This window comes from Adelges cooleyi, unplaced genomic scaffold, assembly GCF_023614345.1.
Source record: "Adelges cooleyi isolate 19-005CV unplaced genomic scaffold, UGA_ACOO_1.1 ACOO_flye_CR_arks_rails_tigmint_CR_PRNA_23, whole genome shotgun sequence".
Taxonomy (NCBI): Eukaryota; Metazoa; Arthropoda; class Insecta; order Hemiptera; family Adelgidae; genus Adelges; species Adelges cooleyi.
Window position 1 is genome coordinate 12632307 of NW_026095893.1, and position 24317 is coordinate 12656623.

Below are 24317 nucleotides of genomic sequence, written 5' to 3' on the forward strand. Positions count from 1 at the left end.
GAGATGCGCCGAAATTAGTAAAAACTAAAAGTAATTACAGTCAAGTGATACCTAATTGATAACTATTGTCTAATTAGAAACGAAATGCATATTCCCATTACGAAATATTAATCCTCTCCAGTATTTATTTTTAATAAAACATATTAGTAATGCCTACGTTTATTTGAATAGCAAAACAAATTGGGTGTGTATGTATAAATGATTATGATTTGTAATGAGTAATGACTGATAATCTATTCTCAAATATAATATCGTTGAGCGTGGTTTTAAATAATTATCGAGATAACATACAATATTTTTATAGAACGCGTTATAAATGATATAATTAATTACATTTTGACTCTCATTTAATATAATCCTATATAGTACACATGGAAATTTAATATTAGTATACTTGTCGTATTACTAAGATTTATGTTTTAATGACAGTCACGTTTAGATTATAAACGTACAAGATCTACACGCATAATCTCAATATCCGTCAATATTACCGGCCGGCGCATTTATTTTATTAATAGTAAGTATAATATAATATTATAATTATGTACGTTGTACGACATGGTCATGTTGTCTGTGCCCATACTCCATTCCACTCGGGATATTTGTACGTTTAAATCGTTAACCGTCAAAGTTAGGTGTTTTTTTTTATAAGTCGCTTATGCCTGGGGTTCAAAACGCAATAATAGGTACGTAGTGTTCTGAAATGATTTATTTCACTCGGGTTGTACCGGTGCCCGGTGTACTGCTGCGTGGGTTCGGACTAACCGTGGACGGTTATTATTGTTGTGTTATTATAATGGTAATTATGATTACGTGCCCAAAAAAGATGTATTGGCTTGGTCTTATCTGAGCCTCATTGTTCAATGATCATAAAAATGTGTTTAGGAGTGGTCGCGGCGTACGAGAACGTAACATTATTATCACAATTCACAAGGTCAACCGAAAACGTCTTATGGGACACGCGAGTTATCGTCCGAAAGACGATTACACGCGGGATTGCTTTTTTATTAATTTCATCGCGACAACGTATTATTGTGCCTTTGCGCACACGTTTTAAAAAACAAAAACCGGCAACTGTACATGTTAGTAAGCCGACGTTATCTCTTAAATTGCATACGTTTACGACGTTCCGCGTTCGTTATCCGGATCTAGGTTACAATATATTATATAGAAATCTAAATGAAACGAATTTTAATATCGATAAAAATAAGCATCTTTTTTTCACATTTTTCAAGAGCACCGTTTAATAAGTTTAAATCTCGTAAGACTCCGATTTGTTTAGAATCCGATAGTAACTATCAGCCTACAACAACATTGCAGTATATAATTTTAGCGGAGAAGATATTGTTTTTACAGTTATGCGTTTTTAGTCTTTTGTCTGGACCCACGATATCTTCCAAACCAGTGATCCGATTCCTTCAAGAAACATTTTAAAAATTCACCCCTTCCACTTCAAAACCTCCAAAAACATACATACTTTTCAATTTAAAACTATGGAGTTTTTAAATTTTTATAAAAATAGTCAAATTAGTTACAAATGTTTATGGAATATTTATAGTACTCTCGGTAAATGTTGACAAACGCTTTCACTAGATGGGGTGGAAACTTTTTCTTTATTTCTCTTTTTAAAACCAAGTCTTAATACTTAAAATGAGTCTGAAAGTAGACCTAGAATGGGGCTATAATATAAACGATTTTCTTAAAAATTTGTATTCAATTTTTTTTCATAAAAGGAAAAAAAATAATAGGATCCATTTCACCGGACGGTTTATTGCTCGATTGTCGTACTGGCGAGTGGCGTCAGTGAGCGCCAAACAGGGGCGGCTCCAGAGACGTGGGGGGGGCTATCAAAAAAAAAAAAACAACAATTTTTACAACACAAATTCAAGCCGTCTATTTTCAGTTTTACCAAAAATATCAATAATATGATCTATTTGATCTAAAACAGATGTTTTATTATACATATTTATAATACATATTTACATACTTTATTATACATATTTATAAGACATAATGTTGATAGTCTATATTCAGTCATCCTTGAACGAAGCCAGGTTTAACTCTCCTAAGTGTAGAAAAACTACTTTCAGCAGAGGCAACGCTTACCGGTGTAGAGTTGCTAATAATTGTACTTATGTTCTAATGGTTGGAAACATGTGTTCATCACAGTACATGTATAACAATATACATTTTTTTAAATACGGGCCGGGGGCGCGGCCCCTAGTCCCCCCCTGGCGCCAAACACACTGATGCCTTATCCACTCTTCCAAACATTCTCCTAATTTGATGGATATTTTTAATATAAATAAATTTTATTTGTCACGACTGTTAAAACAATTGTTGTTAACAATATAAATTAACTGTTATAAGTCATTCCCGAGTGTTATCTAAATGTATTGTTTTGCGCAGTGTTTTTTTTAATTTTGTAAAAGTCATTAGGCGCGCACTTCTGTCTTTCGTTTTTGAGAAATATAGGTATATTCAAGTATAATAATTAGCGATTCGCTTGACTGTCAAGCGTCACTGATCAATTTTGTGATATCACAAAATGTTGTTGAGTGTTATGGTAGGGCGGACGTCCGAGACGTTGGTTTACTCTCAATGGTAGTGGTGTGATGGTGTGAGTTGTCGCAACTAGTCAGAAGACGTGAGCAGCTAGCCGAACGGCCGTGTTGCCGTCAAACCGGCATAGCCGGACGGAGCGTGCACGCTGGGACTGGGGCAGCGATGAAAACGAAAGGATAACGCGTCCTCGGTGGCGGGTGGAGGACGAGGCGTGCGAGGCAGTGACGATCAGCTGATAGTGTCGAGGCAACAGCTGTCCGCCCGGCGTTGTCGGTCCGCGCCGGTTTGCTTCACGTCAGCCGTTGTCGGTGGTGGCGTCCCGGCTTTCAGTGTACGGCCAACAGCGCACCAACGCGTAACTTCCGAAGCGATGTCCAGTCCACGCCGGGAGGTCGTACGGTTGTCGGACGTATTCAGAAAGATAGCCGGCATGTGGCACGGCCAAGACGCAATGGTATCGTCCGACGGCAAAGACGGCACGCTGATTACAGGTCAGTAGAGGCGACGTCTTGCGTTTTGTACGTGTGGTGTTCTGTAGTTGGGTACACCACTGCCGCCGTGCCGGTTCATAGAACATTAATTTACATAATATATTTTATGTGCATAATATATAGGTGTATATTTATATATAAATATGACGAAAACCAAAATATTTAATACGGTGGCGTAGTCAGGAAACGGTCGACGGTAAAAGGGAAGAGGTTTTAAAAAAAATTACATCAAGAGCAGCGTTTATGTGTTAATATGAAATTATACAAAATAAACGGCTTGACCGCGAACGGCATTTAAACATTTTTTTTATCAAGACAATGAAATCATAGTACACGAAAAGTATGTACGCCAGTAATTAAAGACAAACATTAACAGAGATGAAAAAAACATTTTTTGCTTTTTAGAGGGGGTTTGACGTGGTTCCTCGGCTAAGCCATTGATTTTACTCATATAATGCCACAATTCGTAGTAGCTCTCGCTCGCAGCACTGTCTCCGTTTTGAAAAAAAAAATAATAAATTGACATAATTATTATAATAACAATAATAGTTAATTTCATTGTCCCGAACGCCATGTGTCAGTAGCAAATGTGGTCCGACAATGGAACAACATAACAACAATATAATCGACAATAATTGATGAAAACAAGCCAAAAATAAAACTTTCGTGTTTTTGTTTTATAACATCTACTAAGCTTAAAAAAAAGAACCAATCTAAATAATTTAAGAATTTTGTTTTATTAAACGGTATGTACATAGTACGACGTAACCTACGAGGTATATTAAATATATATGTTGAGAAATAACGTTATAAAACATTTTTATAATATATTTTATGTACAATGTACACACACAATCGCTTATAACTTATAAGTTATAACGTGCCGTCTCTCTCTCTAGCTGTGTTGTGTAACGTTTATACCTAATCATCCATTGGTAAACAATAATTATTGATGGAATGATTTCATTTTCAATAGATAATACGCGAATTGTAAATTGATCAAGAGTACATACACAGTTTGTACCTAGAGTTATAACGATAAGCGCAACTAGGATGATTTGTAGAGTAGATTACATTTTCTCTTTTTCGGTCGGACAAACACTACTAATTTTCCTTACACAAGCCACACTGCTGAATTTTACATAAACGTGGATTTAATGGAGCGGGGGGGGGGGTGTTCTGACACTTAATACTCTTACCACGGTTCGATTGCGTCAATATGGTACAACGTATAATTGTCGTGTTGCATGAACTATGATTTAAATGTTATTAATGTATAATAATATATTCTATACTGGTGATTAAACAAAAAAATATATTTTAATGACACACAGAGGTGTTCTAAGTAAAAAACATGAAACAATAGGTTAAAACCGTTTTCGTCGACACAACAGTGTGCGGCTGACACCGTCCTCGGATACAGGGGAGCGTCCCGCTAATTAATTACATTCAATCGACACAACGACTTTTGGGATAGGTAATATTTTCGTCACCGGTTCGTTTTAAACAAAATCAATGGCAATACTATTATTCGTGAAAAATACAAAAATCTTTTCGGCGTTCACATCTGGCGGATATTTCTTGCGTCGTCGCCAATTAACGGGCGCATAATAATAATAAAGTAGATTAAAAAATTAATCTAAAAATAACGTTTTTATGCGCCTTCAAAAGTATAAAATAACCCTCCGGGAGTCTTGATAACCAAATAGGACAGGTGAACTAGAAAAACGCGGGGCGCATCTTTCTACTTAGATATTAAAACCTAAGCTTTCATGCTAATGCATTAAGTTGTCTCTCATAATACTGTCCTCTAACCGAACCGATCAGAAAGTGATAGTATGACTTTTTTTTGGGAATGAAACTTAATGGATTTCCGTGCCACTTACCTTAAATTTCATTGCAAATTGAAAAGACTTAATTGCTATTCTCTCCAAAGTTTGTTTTATGTAGGTTGCTTCAATTTTTTTGTTAACTACCTACTTGCTTAATATTTAAAGTAATGTGGTGCTCAATTTTACATGACATGTCATTAAGTATTATTTTATTTAGAAGAGAAAAGATGATTGTGCATGAATTATGAGTTAAGGTAGTTATTAATGAGAAGAGAATGTTATTATATACTCAGACGTGTGAAGTAGTAAAGATGCGCCCCACGTTTTTCTAGTTCATCTGTCCTAGTTGGTTATCAAGACCCCCGGAGGGTTATTTTATACTTTTGAAGGCGCATAAAAACGTTATTTTTAGATTAATTTTTTAATCTACTTTAGTTATTTTGTTCTTTTTCGTTTTCGTATGTACGTATCTATACATTTAAATGTACAATGTTATTGCTGCATGGTCAGAAGGATTATCATAAGAATTAGTAATCAATATAAAAGCTTATAATTTTAGATTTATTACTGTATAAATTATCATAAAAGTTGAATAAAAGTTGTGAGAAAATGCAAAAAAGGGTGTAATGATGGGAACGGGTTTGAACCTGGTACCGCTCATATCCGAGCACCGTTCACGCCCAAACGCACCGCGCATAATTTTTGCTACTGGGTGAGAAATAAGTCTTTTTGAATTGCATAATTCCACCCGGAACGACGGACAAGAAATCGACCCCATTTTAACCACCTTAGGGGTGGAATTTTCAACCTATTGTGGATAAATAATGCATTGTCATCGAATTGTGAGCTACCCTGAAAGTTTCAGCCGGATAGCTAATCGGGAAATGCTCGAAATTTGAGTTGCAAGATTCCACCCGGAACGACAAACAAGATTGTGAGTTCATAAAAACGTTATGAAAAGCAAGGAAAACTTGTTAAATGTTCGATCGTTTATCATTGTTGACCGTTTTTTTTTTTTTGTTGACATTTATGCGATCGGTAGCCACGGACTCGGAGTACCGGACAGACAACCCATTATAGTGTTCGGATCTTTATCGGCCGTGCACGACTTGTGCCTGCATAGTGTATACACACAACCCGTATTGGGACCATAGACAGCCTCGAATGGACGGCAGTGGAATATTATTATATTATACAGTGTATTACAGTACGCGACCGAACAGCTGTGGTTTATGTAGCCGGTAAGACGACGATAATAATAACTGACGGGCAAAACGTTACACGCCATTGTTTTACGGCCGTTCGGGCACGGTCAGAATAACGTAGCGTTTTGTTCACTCGGTGTTCCTACAGTTTGGTGTTTTTTTACTATTTTTTTTTTTTTTAATTAGTCTCCTTTTAACGCCACGAGAAGCAATCCGTTGACGGCGACCGTTTACCCGGTATTTAGATACACGGCTTTAAGTGTGCACCAGATGATAACGCGAGTTAAAACAATGTTGTGTCTATTCTCTTTAGAAACAACACACGTATTGGTTATTGTAATTTTAGGTTTCTCGGCAATTTTACATTTTTATTATTATTTTATGGTTCTATTAACTTTGAAAGTTAAACTTTACCGGTTACCACACGAGAGTTTTGTTCAGTTCATCTACCAGGCGGTGTTAATTATTATTAAAGGGTAAAAAATAAACGATTTGTATTGAGTGTTATTTTGATCTTGTCGACGTAGTTGATGGCAAGTCAAAAAAGCCATACCTACCGCATACGCCATATTATTAAAATAATAATATTTACAGCCATTTGTCTGTAACAACAGCCGTTATTTACACGACATACATTTTCACGCATTTGAAATTTCACAGCATTTTTAATTTCTGCGTGAAAAAAGGATGACAGAGTATATGAATTGCCATGATATTAAGTTTATTAATATTACATTAATCAAGTATAAGCGAAATTCCGTATTTTCCGAACACTATTGTCTATTAGTCATTACATTTAAAACGTCGGTACAATTAAAATTTAGATATCGATGCGTCATATAAAAGGAAAAAAAATTGTAAAAAAAAATATTGAATGCGTGAGAGCGTAGTCGCTTTATTTGCTTGGTAATCTACTATCTAATGCCTCCTAACGAGTAAGACAAGGCTCATTGGTTAAATAATAATAGTATAAAACATATGACTAATGACATTTTGACGAAATTACCGTTTCCTTTTTGCTCGATATTCTTTAAGATGTTGGAATTTTGAATCGTATAAGTTAATAAATGTATTATTTATAAGTAATAAATATACATAATATATTGCTATTATTTCTCCGTTTTTCTCCTTCCGCCTACACTTTTAAATGCTTCAATAATTTTTTTTTTAATGGGGCTTATTTATCATAATAAATGGTTATAAGAAATGACAAATATATGCATACTTATACAATGTTATTTATACATATTATTATTTAGTATAATAAAAAAATAATAAGAATACGTTGTATAACGGAAACAGATTTGCATACAAATTACAAAACGAACTCATCAGACCAACACGGCACACTATAAAATAAATCGCCGTTATAAGACAAAAATAGTGGAATGAAGTTACGAATATGAATGACTTCATAAGACAAAAAAATTATTGAAGAAGGGAAAGGGACTTTTAATAAGTGATGAAGGAGAAAAACGAACGTTAGATAGGAAGTGTAACAATCTACATAGTTGCCGAGGGTGCTCGAAAGTTAATTATTCAAAACTGGTTGTATTAACTAGTCGTATATTTTAGGCTTCAGTCCAAATATATTTGTACATAAATTCTGTTAAAATAACTAAAAAAATATTCGATTAGTCGAACAAACAATAATTAAAATGTAAAACTAATACCGTTTACATCTAAAAACTCAGAAAAATAACATAGGCGAATAATTACCTATTTTGTCACAGTTAGTTAACTTTTAAAAATTATATAAAATGTTTTTGATGGTTTGAAATTATTTAAATGACGAATCCGCTTAATTTGTTTAAACTTCAGAGCTATTGGTTGAGCTAGGTCTGTGTGCCTCAAGAGGGCGCCACTTTTTTAATGTGAAACAAGATGAGGCGCATTTTGGAGAAACTGTACGGTCCTAACGTAAATGTATAATAACCGATTTACTAAATTTGATAACAAATATTTATATATTATATGGATATCGATCTGCGTTCAAACATAATATATAAGCTTAAAAAAATATGGTAAATTTCATATTGTTACATTTCGGTTGTGCTGAACTAATGATCTGGTACACACGAAGAAGAATTATGATGATTTCCAAGTACAATAATAACATCCGAACCACATATCTTGCGCGATCGTTGCTGTGGTCGTGTATTATAATAATTTCTATACATATTGTATCGTTGTGGTGCAGCTATACTGCTACTGCTGTTGTGGTTTTACCACGACGAATCGTCCCAAACGAGCACCTCGATTTGTTTTTTTTTTTCATTGTTGTCGAGCGCTTCTATTATTCTTTCACCCGCGGTTCACGAGTAATTTAATTTATTTAAATGAGAAAATGTTAATTCGGATTATGTTTTATTATTTACATGAAAACTACAAACGCGCGTTTCGACAACAACAGTTTTGCCGAACCGTCGCCGTTAGTGCGTGTCCGCTTTTCATTTCCCTCCGGGTTCGGTTACGGTATCATCATATTATAATAATATAATCCAAATAATCCTTGGAATCAACAATTAAAATAATTCATACCATTCGGCCGTGTTTAAAAAGGATAAAAACAATGCGAGTAGGAGGAATAATAAACATCTCTCGCACGTATAAATGTACAAAATACAAATACAAATACATATTACAACAACGGACGATTCTTATCAGTGTACGTACTATTATTATGATTATACAGCTGCAACTCTCTTTTGTCGGGTATCGCGGACGATTCTCAGCGACTAGCGTGTTGCCCTACATTCACAACCGGCGTAGTATTCTGTACACGATTAATACTTTTAGGCTTTGATTGTACCAAACTATGAGTACACACACTTAACGGTAAACTTAAATTGTCCCTGAAACACGCTGCCGGTCGAGCACAACGAAATAGGATAGGCGTCATGTCCGCCGAAGGACGCCGAGTCCGACCGCGAGAAAAAAGGCCATTTCGGTTACAACTGCGCGTGCATTGACCGGTCGTCCGGGCTAAGATTATTGTTTTCGTCGAAATAAAATAATAATAACAGTAAGCAACAGCCGGTGTATAGGTATAATGTACGTAATGCACACAAACATGCTCGTTTCTTTTTATCGTGCCGGCGTACATCGGATATAATATGTATGACGTCAGACGTGCTATACGGTTACTCCTATGTAGGCCTGAAATCATTGAGCTGAGATTAATGAAACCGTAAACCGTGATAATGTTGCTGTTTGTCTTTTGCGACTATGCCCGTCAAACCGTTTATTCCTCAAAAATCCTATAAATTCCAGTGCCGTAGTCTAAAAACACTAGTCCAGTTCCAGTCGCCAGTAGAATCTACTACATTGTTACTAGATACGGACGTAGATGCAAATCGCAGTTAAAGCTTAAACCTTATAAATATTAAAGTCTTCAGACTGTTTTTTCAATCGCCATAAAGTACTTTAAATTCAATTTGGGGTTTGGGTAGCCGTATCTAACCTACGATTATACCTACATCAATGTTAACTTGATAGCTAGTAATAATTTGACTATTTCGGTCACCGGCCACAGAGAACATACCTAACCTAATTAGTGCTATAAACCGGATTTTGGGAGTATCATGTGCCCAAAACGCACATGCCACAATAATCCAAGAAAAACCTTCTTCTATATTTATCCCTAAAATAGAGGTTTTTTAAGTTATTTTTCACAAAAAACTGATTTCGACCAGTTTTTAAATGTTGAAATTTTTATCATAAAATATGAGACTCAATTAAAATCTTTTTGTCTAATAACGGGAATGGGCCGTGATTTATTTAATTATTTTTTAGTAATAAAATCTGAAAAAAGGTATAATTTTTGTTTTTTTTTAAAAATAAAATAAAACATGTCAAAATAATCAAATATCATATCAATTTTTACCAAGACATGTTTTATTATTTCATGAAAAATTACTTAAAAACCTCTATTTTTAAGGGTAAAAATGAATGATAGAAATTTCAAAAAAATAAAGGTCTTATATTAGACCAAAAGAATTTTAAAATAAAATTTCGAAATATGTTGAGGAGGTCGGGTCGATAACTGCGTGGATTGAGTCAGAATGCCGCATAGACATTACGCACATACATATACATTATATACATACATTAGCCATTACGCGGTTTTATGAAAACAACTTTGCTCTTTAAACAGTATAATTTACCGTCTAAAGTCGTTATAATTATATAATATACTGAATAATTTTATAATTTTATATAGTATTTATAAAAACTTTATATAAATTATATTATAGTCTATATATCGGCAGTCGTTCGGTATGTGTGTTTTTTTCGATCAGGTGTTGCGGTGGATGAAAGCCCATCGGGCGAACTATTTTATCTCGGCGGACGACATGATGTGTAAAGGTTCCCCGAATCAATATTTGTATACAGCCCGAGTCCCACCGAACATGTATATAAATTTATAGGAAGATCACCGCGCCTCTATAAAAAGTTTTTGAGCGTTGAAATCCTCATTGCTTTAAAACCACCACTATAGCCATCTGCCATTTACTAAAATCTAGATGCCATTAAGCTATCTGGGAATTTACCGAAAAACTTTGCTAATGATGAAATTGTTCTTAAAATAACGCCATAACACATTATACATGTTGTCAATGCCTAATACACCAGTAATACTTAAATAAATATATTATTCTTTAGGTGGAGAGAGGATATGATCGCTCTTAAAAAGGAAAACTCCTTGATGCATATAACACAAGTATTTTTAATAATGATTTTATAAGGTCGCCGTTACACAAATTTCCAACTGTTGACAATCAGTAAAGCCTCAAAATCCAGTCATTTTCTTAAGGGACGTACCTATACTTATTACACACAATTATCCATACAACGCATGTGTTAAATACTAATCTAACAATCTGAACTTTTACAAAGATGATGACCACTAATATTGAGAAAACCCGGATAATCCGTCAAATCCGGATTTTAGGTATATTAGTGTTGTAAAAAAGTTATCATTGATAACATATTCTGAACGCGCTTGCGTCTAAAATAACAAGTTTGCTGCTAAATCCGCTGTAACCTATATTAACCTAGGTTTTTGCTTTTGCACTTGCCGTTAAAAGCGGACCTTCAGCCCGAATATATATGTCTGTATCTTATGCTCGTGCTTTTTAATCTGTTCCTACTCCTTGTTCTTTTGTACATATTTCTTGACCGCGTGTTCCCTCGTTACTTCTGATGGTTTCTACCATATTTGGTTTCTGGACTCTAGCTCAACTTCACAGATTCGAAAAATGTCCCCGCAGACTTTTCCTTTCAAATACGCGAAATGTTTATGTTTCTCATTAGCCCACTCTCTGCCCCATATGTAATAAAGGTGGTATGAAGCTGTTTCTTTAAATCTCTTGACAAGAATTGTAATACTAACAACTTCGTTAGTCCAAAGAAACGTTATATATCGTTATGTGTATTGTCTTTTCTTCATTGACGTGTAGCCCTATTTTTGTTAGTGCTTTTTCTAGCCGACTGAATGATGTCTTTAATTTATTCTGTGGCTCTGATATAGTATTAGGTCTTCTGCTTATACTAGCAGCCCTACAGTGCATTCTTTCTTGCTATTCAATATACATTTCTTTAATAACTTTTTCCAGAACTTTATTGAACATTAATTAAGTAAGTATTTTATTATGTCCGGTTCTATAGCTATTCCTATTTTGATTTTAACAAAAGTTTCCATGATACTTGACTTAATAAAGTTTATAATTTTACGTAGGAAATGGAACGTTACCAAAATATTATTAATGGATATAGGTAGATAAATTGAAGTCCATATTTAAACATTGTCGATTATTAATTTAATATACATTTATTTACTTTGTATCAATCAAATAATCCATTTATGAATAAATTAAACTACTTTCTAAAAATGTTTCATTTTTAATCACTGTTTTTATTATACATTTATAATTGCTTTTTCAGTCCCCTTCATAGCGTTATTTATTTAGTATCTAATATATGAATATATAGTTGTTTAATGCAAATCCAACATAAGTGAAATAAAATTGTTGTTAGGAAAAAGTTTAGTTTGACTAACCTATATGAAACGTCTACTATTATAGAACCGCCTACTCGTTGGGTTAGGGGTAGGGACAATAACAGAAATATGTAAGTTTGTGCAAATATCATATCTTATAAACATCGCCTACCGTTTAATGCGTTAGTGCAAATAAAAGCCCGTCAATAAGTATCGATTTTGAGTTAAAACCTTTTTACTACAAAAGTGGGTCAACGATTTATTTTTTTTAACTCACAGAATTTTTTTTTCGTTTATAATAATAATAATTTTTACTGCCAATAGTAAAATTTAGAAAACTCCTTAAACTGAGCCACAGTAATCGTACGAAACTTGATGATATTTATTTGATTACCGATGGCTTAGTTTTGTTTGCAAACAGAAATATTTAATACGAATTAATTTACTTTTTAATGTAATAGCTGTTATTTTCCTGCTAAAGGACTTGTTTCAATATTATGTTTATCGACACGTTAATAACGTGCTAGTGTCTACACAGTTTTTACGTTTATCCATAGGTCGAAACTAGCTTTAATTAACTTTGTAAGTACAGAGTTCAGACCAACATTTACGTTTCAATTAACCATTGTAATTTGTAAACCGCGGATTTTATCAAAATTCATTAGCTATCTTTTCCTAACCAGTTCAAACACATTTCTTTTGAAACATTTGATTATTAATTTTTATTATGGATGTTATCCGACCTCGCAGAGATTTATTATTTAAACCAATTTTATGCTTTACAAAAAAAAAACAAAGATAATCAATAACTTACAACGCAGCCAAATATAATATATTGCTTTCGGCCGAAGTTAAACCAGCCAAAGCCCAACGGTAGCATTTTGGCATGTTCTCAACATTTCCCTCTATTTTTGATTCCAGTAGATTGGGACGTGGATAAGCTGCAAATCATACCAATAAACAACCATATAATGTCGCGTACTGGCACGGTAAGGAGATCTCGGTCTCAGTCTCTGGTCAATACGGCGATGGCGTATAGAAAAATAAAGTTGTTTTCGTTTTCTTATGCATTATTAAAATCCCCTGGTTAGCGTGCCGTCTCCGACTGCCAAAAAATTGAAAAAGAAGCCATACGTTCGATCCCATGTCTATTTCAAGACTATATATTACACAAGACTCCGTATGGGTCTTCAAGCCCCTAGTCTATATAATAATGTAATTATACTTGCTACCTATAAAAAACTATGATTCAGTTTTTAATATTGTTTTGTTCATAAGATTAAGTTTCTATTGATTTCTTAGCTCATTACAAGACATAGATTTTTGGAAATATTGTGGGATTTTTTTAAAACCGATTTTCTGTTATACATTATACTATAAATCGTTAACGCGTTTATTTCTCTTGGTTATGATAAATAAAGTTTTTTTCGAAATCTCAAGACAATGATCGCGCTTTTACCTAATTCATCAAAACTCCTGAATTCAATCCTCTGAACTCAACACGCCCACATCACAATGGTTCGTTGTAATTCAACAACAAAAAGTTCCCATCGCCGTTTGTTAATACGAGCACACGAGTTTTATTCAATGACGATTATAAAACAATTTTCATTGAAACAAAACCATATTCTAATAATTGTATTATTTACAGATTCTAGCTAGAATCGTCGTTTAACCCCGTTAGAGACAAATGTGTAAACATGAAGTCGGAATTTTCAAAAGGATTTTTCCCATTATTCATTCAAAAGGTTATCGACAACAAACCGGGTAAAACGAATTCTCGCTATCGCTAATTATTATTGTTTTCTTATTTTTACTGTATGACCTTTCGGGAAGCATGATAATACGTTCGTAACCAGAATACGTAATATTTGTATAATATCATTATTACTATCGAACGCAGCACAATTGTAGGTACATGATACGCCAACGGGATACACGAGCCGTACGAATGATTTCGTTGTTTCTACAAAAGCTTACACGCTTGTATATCTATTTTTTTACTTAAAATACGCAATTAATATTATAATAATATAATGAACTGTAAATCGGATATGTGTTTATTTTATGTGTTCGTCAGACCGTTGTGTATTAACGTGTATCGCTCCTTTTGCCATGTTCCACCGCGGTGCGTTAAACGTGGTTGTTGCTCTGACAAATTGGCACGGTATCGGCCAATGTCGGCAGTGAACTGGAGGAAAACATTTAGAGAAGACCGTCTTTTCCGCAAGTAAACGTAAGACACAGTATAATTATTTTATTAATCAACTTATCCCGCCCGAGTAGTCGTGAGCTACACTGGAATTCGTCAACGCAATTTGGCAAGCTTATTGTTAACCACTTAAAACGAATTGTTAGTGTCGAAGGGTTGGTAACCAGGATTTTACATTTGTTTTATCTGTGAGAAGGTTTAGCCTCCCCCAAAATTAATAGCCTTAATTTACGCTTTATAGTCACCTTTCCCCTTTCCTCTTTAGCATGATGTAGCGGCATAAAAAAGCGGTACCAACGTAATGACACGAGTCATCGCGTGAATAAAAAAAAAAAGGCGTACATTTCTCATACATTCTTGGTATACGGTTTTCTGTAGCTAATCAAAACAACTTTCCTCGAAGAACACATTTACGTCCACGCCAAATTCCCAAGCTCACGCTAAACATATACACGCATTGCATTATAATTATATACAGGCCGGGGGGCGTCACTTCAGTCTTCATTGAAGGCTGAGCAAGTAAACGCGGGTTCTTAAAATTATACAAAGAGAATACCATACTGTGCATACGACCCTATTGTTGTGTGATAAAACTTTGTTCGAAAGGTACCGCGAAGAAGACCGAAGTTAAATCGCTACTAATTAGTTTTATTATTGTTTTTATTGTATAATATAGCACCATTTACTATAATCGTATTACAATCGACGTTATTTACCTAAAACCGTGTTCATTATTATTTGAACGCTGGCCATGAAAATTTAACCGACCTAAAACGATTTTTCTCCTCAACTCAGTACCACTTACCACATAAGTGGTATAACCATTCGCTTACTACTCATAAGCAAATGGTTAACGTTTACTAAAATAATAAATTATAATAGTGGTAAACATTTTCTATTAACTAAAAATTTCAAACGATCAAATTGAATAACGTTTAATGTTTGGTGTTAATTTGTAATGTTTACGTAAAATATGATGTAATTTAATATTTGTTAAGAAATTTCGATTTCTTGTTTATATTTCATTATACTGCGAACGCTTTTTACTGATAATATGAGTTATTATAATACACATAAAATAGGCATTACACTAAGCGGCAAAATACTATACGGCTGGGTGCTTTCACTGTTAAGCTATGATTGCTTAATAGTGGAAAATGATTAGAAGTTATACTTAAATAAATACCATGAGCAAAAAAGTTTAATATTTACATAATATTATGTCGCTCGTATCAAATAGACCAAACGTTAAGCCATGACACGTGATGGCAATGTCGAACGATATATTTTTTGTTGAGGTGGTTACGAAGGGGCGCAACTTTTTTTTTAACCTTACAGTTGCCCCCTAGAAAATTTCACCCTAAAAAATTAGAAACCGGAGGTGGTTTCCAATCCCCTCGTCCTTTTTGCGTAAAAATCACCGGCGTCATTGTCTTCTATAACATTCTGCCTCGCTCTCGCCCCTCGCACACTCTACCACCCTCCAAAGGGCTACCGTCCCCCCGTTTCTTTGCCCGTAAACCTGCAACCCGAAATGCGCGAATGTGTTTTGCAACGGGTGGACGGGAAGAGCGGGCACGGTCGAAGGGACGCTCGGCCGGATGAATGAAGTGCACCGGAACAAAGAAGCTTGCGGTGCGCATGAACTAACCCCGGGGAATAACGATTTTCCGGCGTTCCCCCTTGCCCCCACTACAGCCATTGCCATCTTCCACATCGACCAGCTGGCAGAAACGTCCCGCCACCACCACTTACCGGCCTTTGCTGGTTGCCTTTGTCAAGGTTGACTATTGATTTCCCCGTTCGTTCGCACTGGTCGTCGTTTACCCTGCTCTCCGCCACCCTTACCAGCTCTACCACCTCCACCGTGGCGTTACATTGTTCCTTTGTCTCGTGCCGCTACGTGATGATGCGTGCGTATACAATGTACTGTGTCCCTATATACATACATTATTTTAGCTCCTATACATTCGTAATATATATATATATATATATACATATAATTGATACATTGTATATACATATAGGTACAGTACATAGGTTGTAATGATAGCATAACTCAACGGTGGCACGCAATGTAGCTTATCGTCTAGTTAAATCTCAACTGCGTGGGCACCAAAAGTTAATTTCATTAATGTTTTATTGTGAACAATTTAATTAGAAACGAAAAATAACTGTTGCAGTGGGGACGTTGAGTTTTGCTAAATCCGCCCAAATTCATATCGTGAGCAAAGTAAAATGTTCGCACAATGTCCCTTTCCTGGTTTTTAATTTATTTTATGGCTGCCTATTGCCTGTTTTTTCTATTAGATTTAATAAACTATTATTATATTCTACGAATAATGTCCTAGCTGACATTAAATAGCAAAGGCCAAGGATTTTTTTTTTCTAAAATGTGTTTTTATACAAAAACATATTATTGCAAGGCCAGAAAGGACACAGGCTTTTCATATTGGTGTTTTCAATTATATCATTTTCGCATTTTCAAAAAAAATATTGTTAAAAATATTAGTAAAAACTTCAAAAATGAATAAGAGTAAACACATTTAAAGAAATGGTGTATGAAATTGTAGTTAAAATGATTAATACATAGAAGTGAGTATGACATTTTCATTATAAAGAGCAATCGAGCTAGCTCAAACATTTCAACTCCGCGAAAAGGGTTATAACCCCCGAACTTTATTTCTCTTACTTACGCCACTGATATTCAAAAAAATGTTTGCGAGTAAATCCGCAATTTTCTTGATGTATCAGTATACAGTATGCACGAGTCCTATCTGGTTATAACTATCTTATAAATCATTCGGAATTGTCTTATATTATACGATTACTAATTTACGCACTGATTTATTAAACGCTGATATCACTGATATAAGAAAAACTAAAGATTATTTAAATGGCATCCAAATTCCAATTAAGTACTTTATCGGGGAATATAACAATATATATTTGTATCCGCTTTGTCCTTTATGGCACTATTTTATTAGGGTAGGTAGGGAAAATGAAAAATAAATCGGTGCGCTATAAGACCTCACTGCTACTTTTTTTCTTTTGAGTCACTGTTAAAAATTAATTAATGAAGTTTATTTGTTTTGTCTTTAGTCAAAAAATTACATTTTTGGTTACCCCAATATAGTAAGTAAATGACCCAACTATAAATAAAATAATTTTGAAAAATATGGCCGTTGGGAGGGAAGGGGCTAATAATTTGTAGCTAGTAATGCTCTAGATAGCCTACGTATTCGGAATGAGAGTCTCTAGAACGAAAGTTACAATAAAAGTTGTTAGATATAATAGACAACATCTATATATTTATCTAATAAATCAACGGTACAACAAAACGTGCGTTGTATTGATTGTTTAAACCTAACCTAACCTTTAATGTGATAAACTGAGCGCAAAATGAGACAAATGAGCAGTCAAAATTTTCAAAAAGTTATACTACATTTAAAATACGAAATAAATGTATACATTAGCATTTAAGTTTCAAAAGTCACCCCTCCTAAATCTAGCTTCTGACTTAAAAGAATCACAAAAACTTTTAATGTTAAAATTGTTTCACATAGGTTACTTTTACACAATTTTAGTATATTATCACCAAAAATCAGGGGTTAAATTTAACTTTGGTCACACGTATATATTTTGTATTTATTTATTTCAGCATAATTGCAATAACATACATTAAATACTTAATCAAATAAAAATACAACTAAACTATTACAAATATCAACTGAGCAATGTTAATATCTGGTTCTCTATAGAACTTCTGGAAACCCAACCTCTTACCTGAAACTAAGTTTGGTCTTGGCTATTTTTTTCGATGGAGGCGTTTTTGACGTTGTTTAAATGATTTTTATGCTTGTATTATTTGTTACAATACTTGTAATAAATGTATAAGCTTACATAATACTGCATTTTGACTGTGTTACATTGTTGTTATTATATTAAACTATTCCACGCATTAAGTTACCGCCTGCTATTATCCCCAATGTTATTCGTGCAACATTGTAGCGGGTCGTACCCCAAAAATGCATATACATGTTTAAGTACAATAACATATTATATACTCGTGTAAACCGGTCGACTCTAATTTCTAACGCACAAACAAACACATAAAAGTATTAAAAGAGAAAAAAAAGTAAGAGCAACCCGTCATAACCGTAGCTTCTGTATTGAGCGCGAGTGGTTATGAGTTAACCGGTTAACACCCACGGCTCTTTGTGTTGTGTTTTTTTACTTGTCCGTAAAACCCGTCCATAAAATCTCTGTGGGTCCCTCACTATATAACATTGTACATATAACCAACCATAATATCTCGTGATTGTCGGTGTTCATTGTGTTTGTGTACCGTCAAAACCGGCTTTCCAGAGGTACTTATTATTATGTTTTTAAGGTGCCCGAGAAAATCGTTTTGGCTATGACAAAATCCCTGTGGGATGTACGACTACCATCGCCGTCGCCCGAATGCGCAATGGTCAGGAAAAACGATGCACATCGACCCCTTTTTTTTTTAATGAATTTATATAGTTTTTTTAGGGGAATCCCTCACAAAGGAAATCTATTCACGTAATCGGGTACAACGGTGTCGCTAGATCTATCGATCACCGCTGCTTCACCATAGTCGCTTATATACCCCCCACCCCATCCAACAGCACACACTGTACTCGCTGTTGTTTTGTTACTTCACGGGGCGTCATTACTTGTACTTGCCTATAGCGTCGTGTGTGTGTGCGCGCTTTAATGAAAATAATAACTGCACTACTATAATATACTCGCTCAAAGCCAAATTCGCGACTGACTCTTAGCCAAAAAGAGTTTGTTTTTCGCCGTCGCCCATTGAGCACAAAACACTTTCTCACCCCACGAACTAACCCATTAGAAACTCCGGGGGTCTAGTCGAAAAACTATTTGGCAAAACGGTCACTTTATTGTTGACCGTGCGGCGTTCGCAGATAACATTTGGCCGCCCGTGCGCTTTGCATTGCCTAACCGCTTTCGACCGACAAGGAGTAATTTATGTTGACCCGCTGATTTCCGAAATCTCGGTTACTCGCCCCTCAGATTTCTTACCTTTTCAAAGCTCATTTATAAGCTCTTCGTCCCTTTAGTTGTCCCAAAGGCACCTCTAGTTTATTCTACGCTACTCTTATACTTAAACAATACAATGTGACCTAGCGAATGAATGTTTTAGTGTTTATAATTGAAAAACAATAATTATTTTGTATTTTTTAAATTTAAATTGTACAATATATTTGTAAAGTTTAAAATTTAAGACGGGAGGAAGGGTGGAGAGTAGAGTTATTTTTATCTGTGTGCATTTCTCAACCGCACTCCACCACCCCTCCTAAATTGTACACTTAAATAACTTTAAAAATAGCAAATACTAAAAAAGATAAACATTTGAGTATTGTCTAATATTATACTATAACATAAATAAAAATGTTTTTCAAAAAAGAAACAATACAAAATTGAAATTATTATAAGAGCAAACTAGTGTAGGGCGTTAAAAGAATCACCCGGTATATTTTCTTTTGACTGACATTATTACATTTACATAATATGTCTGATTAATAAAAATAATTATAACACATTAGTATCATAGTATCGATGGCGTTTGATTTTATTAGAATCAATAAAAATTAAAGTTGCTGTTCAAACCTTTAAACCGACTAATACTGTATTGAAACTACTTTTAAAAAACCGTTCACAATGAAAATATAACTGATGCGGCTTGCTTTTTAAAAGATACGTTATCTTTACAAAATTGCTGATCTGTTGATTAGTATTGCAAAATATAACATAATTTTTTTTTATTCATCGAAAATCAATACAACCAATGCTAGCACAATGAAAACACTGAGTTTTAAGTTGTTTTTGTTATAAAAAAATTATGCTTGTGTACAGAGCGATCAATTGCGTGTATACAAGTTTTTTGAACGCGTTTAAAATAGATTTTAATATTAATAATATTATACGAAAAGGGCTATTATCCTATGATAGTTGAATTAGATTGTTCTTTGTGACGTCACTCGAGTAAATCCTTATGAATTACATACAGCAATGAATTATTAAGTTTTACCGGAGCGTAAAGTATTTAAAAATATCTCTCTACCTGAAACCGAGAAGAAGATAAAGGGTTGAACGTATTAACAGGACTCTCTCTGATAGCATTTTGCTGGTTTAGACGATTACACAGTTTGGTTTCGCATCTCCCTCGCCAACGCAGCGGGTGTCGTATTCCCTGGAGCGGGGAGCGGGAACAGCAGGATTGTATATAGCGTACAACATTGACAAAAGGACCCCTCCCCTCGCCTCATTCTCTTACATCTCTGCCAAATGGAACCGACGATTTCATCTTCATTAAAATCGGGGTTCCGTCAAGGACATTTTCATCAGCAGCCGTGCCGCGGAACAGGGATAAATTATTACTGCGCAACTTTTGCTTTTTATAGGAACATAAACACAAGTATCGTCTATTCGAGCGTTAATAACACTAATATAATATGTAATTTGTAAAAGCCCCGAAGCCTCGGTATCTGATTTTAACTCGTATCAAACGGCAATATTATATTTTGCGAATCTTGAAAATAGAAATCGTTAGTCATTACTCAGCAGATATTCCACTTATGACCGAATATACAGATTAAAACCGTGTAAAATATATTTGTATATCGTTCGGATTTAATGTGAATCTACAAAATAGGTCTCTGTGGTCCGATGGTCTGCCGCCATGTTTTATATGGGTAGCCTTTTCATCGTAGTAGGTACGCATTAGGTTAAACGGTACAGATTGCCAAGGGCCAACACGTGCACAAAAGGTCCCTGACCGAAACATCATTCTTTTGAAGGACATATTATTATAGCTATCTGAGTTATTCGCGTACCCGGTTTTTGTTTGGAAACATCTATATGGCTGATTATATAAATACTAAATTAGAGGTACCTTTATGAAAACGTATATAGTAATAAACCGATATCAAGCATGAAACCGACATTTATTTCGAACTTCTTTATAAGATACAAAAGTTTCCGAACTTTTTTTTGTTTGTGTCAAAAATGATCAAGCGTGATATTACTCTCTAAATGAGAAAAATTAGTATGAATTGGTATAAATTCGTTTTATTTTTTTATCTACTTGACCTTTTCATTGTTCTCTCGATTGCGTGCACTTTCCCACGCACAGCTTCCGCGCGTCGAGGTGTCTTATTTATTTTTTTAGTTGGGAGTATTCCTTGTTGCCAACTGGCTGAGCGTACTCGTCATTGGATTGGTAATTATTAGTTTTTTTTTAATTTACCGCTACGCGAGCTGCGTTCAAGGTCGAAAAGTGTGCTCGTCTACCGTTTTTCTCTTACAGCCGCCGGTTACTACAACAGCTAATATTCGGTCGTGGTTCTCTCTCTTGGCAAGCGTCAAACGCCTACTATTTCGGTTCGTACGTCAACTATGTTGTATAGCAATAATATGATAATATTATTATTGTTGTTGTCTTCGGTGTTACGCGGCTGGTATACGTGCAATTTAGTTTGTACGGAAGAGAAAAAAAACCCATAGGTCGAAATTATTAGATAAAAAATAAAAAAATATTCTAGTTGTATTATACAGGTACTCGAGCATCGAGATGTTTCTTGTTGTGTTGTTATAGGTAGTGCGTATCCGACGGTTTTGTGCGGCTAGCTAGCGTTATCCGGATGTCCTGAGGCCGCAGACAAAGGCCCGTAGTATAAACCCCTCTTCGCCGCCGTCGCCTCTTCTTCTTATTCTTATTCTGCTTCTGCTTCCTCGGTCCGGCCGTGCCACGAAATACGCCCACGACCGCCGATTGCGTACGTGTTTATTTGTGCGTGCGCGTCGGTGTTTTCAAACAAAGGGAAGTTTGGAACACGACGTCGACGACACAACGACGGTCCGCCCGTGGTTATAAAGGTACGGCGGCGGTGTGAGCCGGGTGGAGTGGCGGTGAGGTGGAACGGCAGTGGTCGGGCGAGGAGGGCGGCGAGGCAGAGATAGAACGGCCAGTGAGTGCGCGTGTGTGCGAGTATTATTTAGGGCCTTCGGGCCAAAATACACGGGAACGGGTCCGGGCGGCGGTGGAGTGATCGTCCCCCACTTGCCGTCACGCCGGCACAGTTTGGTGGTGGCAGTCAACGGTGTAGTGGTGTACGGTGTCGGTAGAGTGCGGTACGGGCGGAGCGTAGAGCGGGCCGCGGGGTCTCTTTGTTCGAACAGCTGATCGTGCCGGCCGGCTATGCTCGGCAATCGGTAGTACAGTCAGTTTCAGAATTTAGTTTGTACGCGTACCTACCAGGCGATAGTCGTTATCCGTTCTACCGCTGCGTTCAGATTCGGTTTAGTCCTTAGCTGTACGACACAGGCGGCTCATACGGAATACAGTGTGCGAGTATAATAAATTGAAATCGTAATCACCGTGTTCATTTTTCCCTTCGACAATTGAAACTTGCCGGTATTCAATTTATTTTTAAAAACGAAACGCACAAAAAAAATTGCGAAAAAAATGGAAGTCGTACCTCCGTATTATATACAACCGTCGTATCCCGTTCATTCCACGCTCGGTACTTGCTTTTTTTTTGTTTTTATAATTTAAAAGAAAATAATTATTTTTTTGTATACAATTATTATTATTTTTTTTAACGCATCATGCTAAAGATTCGTGTGTATTGTGTGTACAGGAATTTTGAAGCTGGAGGACATAGAGTCGGAAACTAGCGCGTTTATGGCGCTACACCAGAGACTAGAAGAAGAGCTTCGGGCGGCCAAACGAGCGCAATTATCGTGCGGAGAAGTGTTGCTACCACCAGACCTTCTCCGGAGGATAGCCAGAGACGTTCTTAAAATGGCAGAAAGTGAACCCTGCGGTCTCCGGTGAGTTTATTTTAGCTTCAATTTTGTTTTCCCTTCCAAAAAAAAAAATAAAAAATTGTCGAGTTAATTCATTTTTTGGTGGATCAAAAAGCTATTTAAACGATTTTCCCGTTCAGACCAAATTTTTCCGGCCAGTTTAATAATACTTATTTTTTCCTCACAGAGGATGTACCTTGTACCTGAATTTCGAAGGCGACCAAGAGTGTCGGAAAATCGGTACAATCAAATGCGACACAAACACTGTGTCGACGTTCGAGCTGTTCCTCACACTCAAACAAGACCCTCGAAATACATGGTCGCTCATTCCACTATTCATTAGGTAAGAATTGATTTTACTGTTTACGAAATCGCTTCCAACTGTCGTGGTCGACTATCGTTTTATTTCCCGTTTCGAAAATTGTTTCCGTTTCTGACCCCCATCGTTTTGCTGTGTGTAAACAGGAATCTTACAAAAGGAGGCACCATAGTGATCGACCACGAATTCACCATAGAAAAACGGAAGCTGTACAGGTCTTTTTTAGAGTGAGAAGCGCCGGTTGTCCGGCGCCGCCGTACGCCATCTCCACCTCCTTCTCATTATCAGTATCTCATCAAAACACCATCACTACCATTTCTACCACCAACAACACCGCCATCACTGATGTGAGTGAGAGAGAGCCAAGACTGATCCCCACGGAACAGCCTGTGCGTTTTTTTGACGAAATAACAAAGTACACACGCGTCGAGCGGCGTACGCCGGTCACTGCTACTGCTACCGTCAAGTAATGATCGTATTGTTATTAAAAAAAAAAAAAAAAATAATAATAAAAGAAATCGCGTAAATGCCACCTACGTTCTTCCTTGGTGTTGTCTTGTCGGAGTGGAAGTGAATAATGTATTGAGAGTGTATATATTATTTATATATACATGTATTACGTTAAAAAGTTAATATGAAAATAAAAAACCTATATTTATTTATATCTATATGTATAATATATATATATACAAATTAAAATATGTGTATATATATGTATACATGCACGAAAGTTTTAAAATTATGTGATCGGATTTTGTGTTACGTTTAATTTTTGTTCTCGTTATTATTTTTGTCTAAAAATTTATACATGAATATATATATATATATATATA

At 35.5% G+C, this 24317-nt stretch overlaps 1 protein-coding gene across 2 annotated transcripts; it reads left to right on the top strand.

The window, feature by feature from the left end:
- Positions 1-2903: 2903 nt before the first annotated feature.
- Positions 2904-23990, top strand: LOC126835527 (protein charybde-like). Of its 2 annotated transcripts, none has more exons than XM_050568184.1 (4): positions 2904-3056; positions 22997-23189; positions 23353-23508; positions 23631-23990. In XM_050568184.1, the coding sequence occupies exons 1-4, from the start codon at positions 2936-2938 to the stop codon at positions 23713-23715; spliced, it is 555 nt and encodes a 184-aa protein (XP_050424141.1). In that variant the 5' UTR covers positions 2904-2935; the 3' UTR covers positions 23716-23990. The 2 variants fall into 2 exon arrangements, with proteins under 2 accessions (XP_050424141.1, XP_050424142.1); XM_050568185.1 differs by lacking the exon at positions 2904-3056 and adding an exon at positions 22570-22879.
- Positions 23991-24317: the final 327 nt, after the last annotated feature.